The 10,000-nt window shown below is 38.6% G+C and overlaps 2 protein-coding genes across 13 annotated transcripts in view; one reads left to right on the top strand and one right to left on the bottom strand.

The window, feature by feature from the left end:
• Positions 1-6,128, bottom strand: part of LOC137996416 (paraspeckle component 1-like) — a 25,129-nt gene extending 19,001 nt beyond the window's left edge. For all 9 annotated transcript variants that reach the window (XR_011122312.1, XR_011122310.1, XR_011122313.1 and 6 more), the window contains exons 1-3: positions 5,602-6,128; positions 2,338-2,639; positions 785-880 (exon numbers count right to left, since the gene is read on the bottom strand). Coding sequence is in view for 2 of the 9 variants with exons in the window: in XM_068841802.1 (XP_068697903.1) it covers positions 785-880; positions 2,338-2,639; positions 5,602-6,051 (848 nt within the window). In the remaining 7 variants the exon portion in view is untranslated. The remainder of the gene's footprint in view (positions 1-784; positions 881-2,337; positions 2,640-5,601) is intronic.
• A 92-nt stretch (positions 6,129-6,220) lies between these two features.
• Positions 6,221-10,000, top strand: part of LOC137996413 (U3 small nucleolar RNA-associated protein 14 homolog A-like) — a 19,912-nt gene continuing 16,132 nt past the window's right edge. For all 4 annotated transcript variants that reach the window (XM_068841798.1, XM_068841796.1, XM_068841797.1 and 1 more), the window contains exons 1-6: positions 6,221-6,278; positions 6,359-6,431; positions 8,620-8,696; positions 8,876-8,946; positions 9,222-9,304; positions 9,721-9,783. In XM_068841798.1, the coding sequence (XP_068697899.1) occupies positions 6,226-6,278; positions 6,359-6,431; positions 8,620-8,696; positions 8,876-8,946; positions 9,222-9,304; positions 9,721-9,783 (420 nt within the window). In that variant the 5' untranslated portion in view covers positions 6,221-6,225. The remainder of the gene's footprint in view (positions 6,279-6,358; positions 6,432-8,619; positions 8,697-8,875; positions 8,947-9,221; positions 9,305-9,720; positions 9,784-10,000) is intronic.

Here is a 10,000-nt window from a genome sequence, read left to right as displayed (position 1 = left end):
ACCCCATGCACGTCTGAATTTTGCATGTATAAAGGTTGTGAGATAAAGTAGAGTCTAAGGTGACATTACATTGAGCCTTTTCAGTGAAAGCACCCCTTGAGAGAAGAGAGAAGAGAGAAGAGAGAAGAGAGAAGAGAGAAGAGAGAAGAGAGAAGAGAGAAGAGACCAACTGCAGTTGAAGACAACCTGAAGGCTCCTACTACTTCTACTGCCTGGTAGGGGCAGGCACCACTCCTTGCATAACTTGTCACATGTGATACTGGCATTCATAATGTTTACCGACCTCAAATGGATGGAAAGCCGAGTGAACTTAGGAGCGCACATGCAGGGATTTACAATACATACTTAATTGACCGTTCCCCACAGGGACTTTTCAGGGCCAATGAAACACAACGAAACGACTGAACAGAACAACAACTGTTGAGAATCCCCACTGGCTGGAGGCAAACCAGTTGGCTATTTACAAGTGCAGCTGGGAAGTTGAATCAAGGACTACCAAGGTTCAAATTCAATGAGTGGTCAGAGCGAGTCTTCATCTGGGATCTCCGGATCTCAAGGCAGCTGCCCTAACCAATGGGCTTTGAACCCAGAACACTGGGATACAGTCTACGAGCGATATTCACTACATTATGTGGCCCTTTTAAGATTTAAAGTCAAGAAAACCAAGTAGCAAACATACTAAATGCCCTTATTTTGGGAACCCACTTTTTTTTATTAACCTTCCATCATATAAATGCAATTGCAGGTTTTTTTGTCTCCAATGATATTTTTCTTATCACCATACTTTTGAAAATCAGGATTTCTTTTGAGGTTTTCATCTGAGATTCCATCCTCATCTTCTTCATGTTCCACCTGTTTCACTGACACTGGACAAGGAGTCCTAATAAAAGATTATTTTGAAGTTAATACCTAAAAAAAGAATGCCATAATTATTGTCCTTTTTGCCTTCAATTAGAATTTATTGCAAGCTTGATACAGGCTGCTTCACTGAACATTTACCCCTTTCCCTCCTACGACAACCAAATATAGATTTTTAATCTAATGCCAGATGATCTTACTTATCAAGGGGGAAAATAAAAATCATACCAGGTCTCCCCACACAATCATGCCAAATCTTCGCATCGTTCGCAAGTTATTTTCAAAAGATTGACTCCTGCTAAAGCCCTTTATCGTTGAACAAAAAAACAGGTTAGTTTGAGGTTTACATGTTCAGTTTTCTGAGAACTTTTTCGAAACTCAAGGACAAAATGTCCGCATATACAACAACTGCTGAACCACAAAACTATTAAGCACTTGAGGCCTTGATTTTTTTGTGTATCCACATTTCCAGAAATCGAAGAATACAAGATTAGAGTCCCATGAACATTTAACAAAATTAAGAAATTGCTTTTTTTGCCATCAAAAATAGAGGGTCGACTTATACACGGGATCGACTTATACACGGGTAATTACGGTATTTGATATGGAGTTTTTTTTACGTTTAAGGTCTCGGTAATGAAAACGAGGTTCCCACAGAAAAAAATTCTAGTCGCGCGAGTATTTTCGCTACAAAGGCAAGTTATTATCAAATTAAAGCTTAAAGACTAAATTACCTTATGAAATAGTTTATTTCATCGAATTTGAAAAGGCGCTTAATTTTTTTGCTCTCGAACTCAGAGGTATCAAGTTTACTGCTGAAGCTCCAGCCCTTTTGCGTTCTTAATTTTCACCTCCATTTTTTTGCATCTGATTGACAGATAAAAGGGTGTGAGGAAATTTGCATGTCTTGTATTAGCGGAATTAATGCATTTCAAACTAAAAAGTCGAATCTTGAGTGCGATTTACGCAAAGAAACTGACATAAAATGAGTTACAAAGGGAAATCAGAAAATTCCTCACACCCTTTTTGAGTCTATATCATATCTGAAAGTTTCAAAGCGATAGCTTAAAACCTGCCCCGACTGGAGGTGGGAGAATTTTATTTTTGCGTCACGCAATAGACAGGGATTGTCAATCACTTTTCGCGTGCAACTTATGGCGGGAAACAGAAAAGGCTCATTTTAGAAGGGTTAAAAAGCACTTTCTGATTTTTTTTCTGCCAAAATAAAATTTAGGACCCACTCATGCCAAAAATCCAAAAAACACAAAATCGAGCGATGTACGAAAATTTTCATTTACCGAGACCTTAAAGACTTTCATTGAGAGACATTTTGAAGGAGTATCCTAGATACTTTGAATTGATTTTGGTCACAAGAGGAAAACGTTAAGTAAACCTCAAGCCACCAATCACTTGGCTAGTGTAGTGTAGACATTGTCAGGGAAACATTAACAAACATTTTGTACAATTTACCAGAATTACCTTCCAAGAAGGAACAGGCCTTCATTGACTTGCTGTACTGCTGTTTGAGCATTGTTCTTCCTTGAAAACTCAACAATTCCATATCCTTTTGATCTTCCCCTGTCATCACAGACCACCACTGCTCTTTCCACATCACCAAATTGCGAGAATGCTTGATGCAAGAGTTCATTTGTGACCATTGGGTTAAGATTAACCACTTTCAAGGCTGATGCATGTGTTGCAAAACGTACTCTTAAAGTTCTTCCCATACGAAACGTCCCGTCAACTCCTTGCTTGGCTGCTTCGGCATTGAGACGTGTATCCTAGGAAAAGGAAATAGTAGGACCGATGTTTTAATGGTTGGCTATTTGTTTAAAAGGGAATACACTGTGTTTTATATCATCCCATCATGAAAACTTGGTGAGTGTTTGAAGAGATGTGCACATGTATTTTCGCTGTCACAATGACAGCTTCAGCGTACTTGAAAAATCTGAGTACTTCTGAACTACAAGTTTAAATGCTTGTGTTGAATTTAGTAAAACTTAATTCACCGTCTTGCCAATACTGAAAATACTTTAAATACAAGGAAACCAGTTCTGGTCAGTTTGGAACTTTATTTTGAATTGATTATTTTGTATGCTGTACATTTGACATGATGTCATGAGAATTGTTGGTGTGAGCTGGGAAAACATAAGAATGTCGAGAATATGAAAATTGAAAATATTCTTCAGCTTTTGCTCTCCGAGTTTGTACTTACAATTCTTATTCTTGTAATGCACCCAGGCTTATGGTTGCTTCTGTGAGGTGTGGCCCTAAGTTTAATTCTATTACTACTTTTTACTTCTTATTTGTGTACAGTGGTGGCCATACAGCAAACCTGTGTACATTACCATACTGTTCCAAACTCTGTTTACGGTGTTCAAAGAAGACACCAATTAACCCATTGACACCTAAACCGGCCTCAACCAGCCGCGCGCGATGACCCCTGAAATACCTAAACCGGCCTCAACCGGCCGTACAAAATGGCGTCTTGATCAGAGTCGATCTTAGGCCTCTACCCAGTCTCCCTTAGGAAATCTCTATTTTTTGTTGTTATGGAGATTTAGTAGGATAATTGACCAATCATTTGCCGTGTTGTGAGCATATTTTGACAGCTGATAAGAGACCTCACAAGGGCTGGCTTTTTGCCCTTTCGACCGCGCGATCAGATTACGCGGAGACAACAGCCGATGCGCCCAATTACGCATCAAACGATGGGGATATTCATGCTTTTTTTTTCGGATTCGGAGGATCTAGGGATCTAAGGGATCTTTTATGGTTTTCCTGTAAGAGGAGGGGATACTAGAGACAACAATTTTGATTTAGATGACTTTAAAAGTGACGAAGAAGACGGTGAAAACCAAGCGACCGATGATAAACATGAAGCTCGCTGGAATGATCAGGTCGATAATATTCAAATTCCAGATTTCGTGGCAGCTACTGCTCTTTATTTCGTTTTAGATAATCGTAATGAATTAAATATTTTTCTTAGTTTTCATAGGAGATGATCCATGGGAATTAATGGTAAACGAAACGAGTAGGTACATGTATGCCTGTCAAAAACTCTTAAAATCCCCGAGCGCATTGCCCTTTTTTCATCGAGTAAGCCGCGCAGAATTAAAGGCTTTCGTAGCAATTAACGTCATAATGGGCATTGATTAGCTCCCGAATTTAGCTTTACATTGATCAACCGGTGGATTTTTTGCAAATAACAAGTCTTTTTTTTCCTAAAACAAATTTGTAATCGAAGGAATTTTCGCCTTCGGTATACCTCGGAAGATCGGTATCTTCAACAAATAAATCAATCCGATCGTGCGTTTATATTCTGCAAATGCGAGAAAACTTCCAGCGATTTTCTCTGTTGTTTTTCTTGTGTTGTGTAAGTTATCTTTCAGTCAAAGTTTTCGAAAGAGCATTTTTGTACACAATTTGACCTTGTTAGTTCTCTCATGAAACATGATAGTGATCAATTAACTAAATTAATCTTGCGGTTTTGTGTATTTTGACAAGCAGAAAACACGTGGTGAAATTTTGTTCGGCAGTGGCGTTTTTTCCCTTTTTTTTGCACTTATACCTGCAAGAAAACAAAGCGATTGGAATAAATTTCAAACAATTTTTATCCATTGAGTGGTTAGACTTAACTGTAAATTGCATAAGGCATATTTTGAGTTATAATAAATATTTTTCAAGCGCTTTGTTTAGTTAGCGATCAAAAACTTTCTTGATTGCTTAACGCGCGCTGCTTCGAAAAATTCTACCTTTACATTTTCAGTTGAGCCTTAGGACGTGTTTTGAATCACTTTTTAGCAATATTTTTACATCATCTGGAAGTTCACTGTTTCTTCTTCAAGGTGAACTTAATTCTAGAACTCAGTATCTTGTGTACATTTACTGCGCATATGGTTTATTTTTAACGCTCGCTTTCCAATGCAAAACCTCGAAAATTTCCCAAGTTATCTTGCCCAACAAAACAGCGCACGCGAACGAATCATTGGGTTAACCAATGCTACAAATTCTCAGTCCAAAATTATGAAGACACAGACCAATATTATGCACACAACATCACCAAATCCAACAAAGAAAGCATGCAACACCCTTCACAAATTCATACATTAGATTTTTAAAAAATTATATTTTAAATTTCGCTTTTTGTGCAATTCTTAATTGGCAACAGTTGAACTGGTGCACTTCATTTGAAATTTAGGAGTTCACACCACCCAACAGTAAAGGTGTGTTGTTTTTTTGTGTTTGCATATAAGCTTAATTAATTCTAATTTGGTTTGCACACAAAACAAAGCAAATAAATAAAAATAAATAAAATAAATGGTGGTCGATCTTCATTTAGTATTTCAAAGAAATCTCACCTTAATATCCTGACTTTCCTCGATAATGTCTAGTAAAAGTAAGCTCTGATTGCCGCTGTACCGACTGTTTCCGTTGGCAAATTTACTTGAATCAATTAATACATAACCTATAGTTCTCTTTAGTACAACAAGTAGCAGCTACTTAAAGTTACAGGGTCATCTGTCTCGTAAGCTTTCGCCACTTTCCAAATTTTACCGGTGATTTCTTTGCACTGACTAAGCATGGTGGTTTGCTATAACTGGACAATTTAACTGTTTGTGCATCCCACGGAAACGCTCTTAGGCGTCTTGTTTTCTTGCATTCGGCATAACGTCTGTTCAACGAAATTAATTAAACACACCGTTAATTGAACATACCGGTATTTCAAAGCTATCTACTTACCAATCTGACGAAACCGAATCCCTTGTCATTATTGACAAAAGTTTCGGCTACTTCGCCGTACTTTTCAAACATTCCCTTCAGCTCTGCTTCATCACAGCTGACCAAATTTCCGACAAAGAGTCGGCATCTACCAGTAAATTTTCTTTCTTTAGGTCTGGTGCTTGATGAATTCCAGTTAGTAGAACCTTTCGACGCAGGTGACTCGGAAGGTTTCCGATACGTTTTTTCTCCAGATTTTTCATCCTTTTCACTTGAAGAGTAAGTTTTCGGTCTGGAGGAGTTCGTAGCATTGTTGCTTGAAGAACTAGCGCTTTTCTTCTCATCGAAGTCTTCTTTCTCTGTTTTTATTGTGATTAACTCTCGAGAGTTCGGTTTGGCAGACTTATCTTTTGAATAAGACGATGAGGAAGACCGTCTTGGTGATTTAGAACGAGAGCGAGAGGCCGGCATGGCAAATAATTCGCAAAACAAGAGAAACTACCTGAATAAAATGGCGTCCACGCTTTGCTTAATATACCACGTGGTGAGAAGACTTCCCAGAGGCCTTAGCAAGAACAATCATTTATCATGTCATGTTTACTTTACATCAATCATCCCAATAAAATCACAATCACTTGGATTTACATGAAACGAGAACTAAAATATTCCAGCAATATGGCGACCGCGATGGCATTAAAGTGGGTGATTGTAATGCTTATTTCGAGTTTCGAGGTGTTTTCTCCACCCAACAGCTTCAAACTAATTTTTTTCTCCTTAGGATCGCACCTGTGGTGAACAGCGATGATATTATTGTACACGAAAACAGTCTTGAAAGTGCCAGTGAAGACGAGGTGTGTAAGTCAGAGAAGTGCTGTTCTCTTAATTATCAGCATTGATTTAGAATAAACTCGTGAAGCCACCACTGCAAACCCCTATGAAGTATTGGCTTTCTTAAATGGATTATCGTCATTGACGCCGACACGTGTCCAAGTTGATCCGGCGGTTCGACCACGTGCATGTATTCGCCACTATCAAAAATACCATAATACCCTTTATTTGTCCCACCAAAATTTTGCATAAGCATTGTTTGCAGTTTTACTTTGGACTTACAATGGTCCCAAGAGAAAATAAAGACAATGCTTATGCAAAATTTAAGAGGGACGAACAAATTAAAGAGTAATATGGTATTTTTGATAGTGGCCAATATGAATGCTGGGCTAGCATGATGTTCTCGCCCTTGATACAGTCTTACATGAACTGTTATCAGCGGGTGAACATTTCAATGTTGATGTGTTGGGGGAGGGTTGTGAAGATTACATATATACATACATGATGATGATGATGATGATGATGATGATTGCTTCATCTTCGCAGATGAATGCTGTCTCATTCAGCACCAGTGTTTGAATCCACCCCACCAGCAGTACCTCTTTCATGGCTCCGTAGGTGGCTCTTCAAACCAGTAGCTGAGTTACAGGGTCAATAACAAATATAGCAGGCTAATGTTAGGGTCTTCACAGGGTTCATTTTGTCCTTCTAAGGAATGACTACCTTATGTACCAGCACGTGTCTCTTTAGGCCAGCAACTGACTTGCAAACTTTGCTACATAAAACGCATGTAGTTTCCCTCGGTTGTGGAGGTAGCACATCACCTGGGGGTTGCTGTGCATGGGATTTTTGATGGTTAACAAAGCCGGCCTTGTACAGCAATATGTGTCCGCAGGTTTCACACTCCCACCCGTTGATGTTAACGTCCAAGTTGGTGGGCACACCTTTACGCAGATCATGCTTAAGCTTATTGTGTGCGGTGATCTTAACCTCCAAAGCTTTGCAAGCTTCTCTAGTACAGCTTCTCCATTTACAGGCATCCTTGGCAAACTCCTCCCAAGTACCAACGTCTAGCTTTAGCTGCTTCAGGTTATTTTTAATGGAATCCTTTAATCTTTTCCTAGGCTTGTGTTGTGGTCGCTTACCAGACTTCAACTCACCGTAGAATAATTGTTTAGGGATTCTGTCTTCATAATGATCCCTGACTCGTTGATTGTACATATAGGATAGCTGACTAAAATGTATATACAGCAGTCTTGCGATGGGCTTCCTTTGGTTTCCCTGACTAACAATCCATGCTGTTGTTCAAACTAAACAGCTTGGTTTGCCAGAGACGTGTGTGTTGTGATGATGTCACATTGCCTTGGTCATTGTCCAGTCACCGCAAACTGGTGGCTGAGTTGGTTAAGCGCCAGGTTGCCATGCAGGAGGTTGTGAGTTTGGCTCCAGCCAGACAAACACTTGGGGTCCCTAAACGATCAAGTGGATACGGTCTCCGCTCTGGTACAGCTAGGCAGTGCGTCAACAGCAACAGACTTTTGCGCGCTGATAGGTTTATTACTTTTAAGTATGGCTAACTGTTATTTTTGCCCTGTAACCTTAGAAATCTTGTCCTATTATGCATTTTGTAGCTACTGACCCCTCTTGTAATTTAGCAGATGCTACCAAAGAGTGAACAAACATATTATTATTATTAATAACTGTGGAGAAAGTGCAGCCTTTTGCCTTTAGTCTTTTACAATTTCATGTAAGTCTTCTGGGACAAGACTACACGTTTAAACAGAAGGCATCATTTCACAATCTTTCCTGTTAATGAACACTGTGGGAGGTTTAAGAACCACACACTGTTCGTGAAGGGTGGGGGGAGACCCCAGTGTTGTGGTCTGTCCTCTTTCATATACATGTATGGGTTGGGTTGGTGGGTGAGATAAAGCAATAATAAGGACTGATGGAGGCTGCCAAGGGCACCTTTACAAGCTGACGTCTGATCGCACCCTAGAGAAAGAATTGTAAACCTCCTCCCTTTGTGATATGTGCAGTATACACTGTAAATCCTAATCCATATTGCATATGAACACCTTATATAAAAATATGTCCTGGTATTATCATAATTATTTTTTCAAATCACTGGTTTTATAATGTTAATTTTATTTTGTGTGCACATGACTTCAGCACTTTAATTGAGGAGAGTTTGTTTCTTTGGCTTTACAGCAAGATAGTGGAGATGAGAAGAAACATGCAGACCTCTTAAAGGATATTTCTTCTCTGGGATCCAGTGGTGAAAAAAGGTCTGTCAGAGCTTGTTGCTTCACTTAGAACTTTAATTTGTAAGAATGTCTCAACCTTTGATAAATCAAAAGTCCAATTTAGGAGAAACATAATGTAAAGGGGTTCTTGACATTCAATGCTTGTCTTGTGATAACAGCATTCTTCTCAAGTCGTATATTTATGATTTGTCTCCCTATAGAAACAAACATTTGCCACAAAGATCAGAACCAAGCAACAAAGTGTCAGAATTTCATTTAAGTGCTGTGAAAGGTATTGTTTGACCTGAAGAGTAAAAACAAATTATTAAATTTTGTTAATGAAAGCAAACCTTTCCTCAAAAACATCAAACATACATGGTCAGTAAACCACCAAGCTAGGTATCGAAATATGAAATACCTTGTTAATGTGTCGATATATTTAGTTTTTACAACTAATTGGGGACACAACAGAGACTTTTTTATTTAAGTTAGATGTGTGGACAGATAGATGTTTTATAATAAATTGTATAATAGTAATAGTGAGTGTGTTTATTTTACCTTATACAGATAAGGAAGAACAAGTTGAATTGAGTGATCTCATTGGATCATTAAGTAAAAGCAGCGAACATGGAAAACTCAAGAAAAAGTTGGTAAGTAGGATTTTACTATAGTGAGTGGCAGTGTTTGAGCACTATTGCATGTAAATTGCTAATTTAAATGTCACCATTAAGTGTTCTTGTGCATGGGTTATTTTTGTAATGGAGGACATTTTAACAAAGAAAATTGTATGAAATGTTTATGAAGTTGCAAGGGTTTCCATTTCAGATATTCAGATATAGATCAGGATAATTTTTTTTGTCAATGAGTGCATAAACTGACTCAGTATTTCCTGATGCAAGTGGTACTGGTAGTAAAGTTCAATTTAGACAGTAAAATTATTGCTGAATCGTTGTTGACGATATTACTTTAATTATCTTTGTGGGGGAAAAATTCAACTTTTGTTTTGATTTGTATTGTTTTCTGGGAAAGCATTATTTAATTTGTATAGTATTTCTGTTAATTTCAGGTGGGTATGCAGAAAAACTCAGGAACCCTTGATGTTCCTTTGTCAAAGCCAGAAGCTCAGAAGGTAAGACAAGGATCAAGTACATGACTTGTGGGGCAAGGATGGCACAGTCGGTTAGTGCACGGCCTTGGTGCAAGAGGTCCTGAGTTTGATTCCTGGATCTCGAATCCTTGTTTCGACTTCTTTCCTGCCCGTGTAGCTAAGTAGCTTTAAATACGCGTAAAATGGAACACTGATGGAGAGGGGGGAGTGAAATGAGCTCACCGTCGACCTCAGGTTT

Source organism: Montipora foliosa, chromosome 3 (genome assembly GCF_036669935.1).
Source record: "Montipora foliosa isolate CH-2021 chromosome 3, ASM3666993v2, whole genome shotgun sequence".
Classification (NCBI taxonomy): Eukaryota; Metazoa; Cnidaria; class Anthozoa; order Scleractinia; family Acroporidae; genus Montipora; species Montipora foliosa.
Note: the sequence above shows the minus strand (reverse complement) of the source record. Positions and strands in the feature narration are given on the sequence as shown.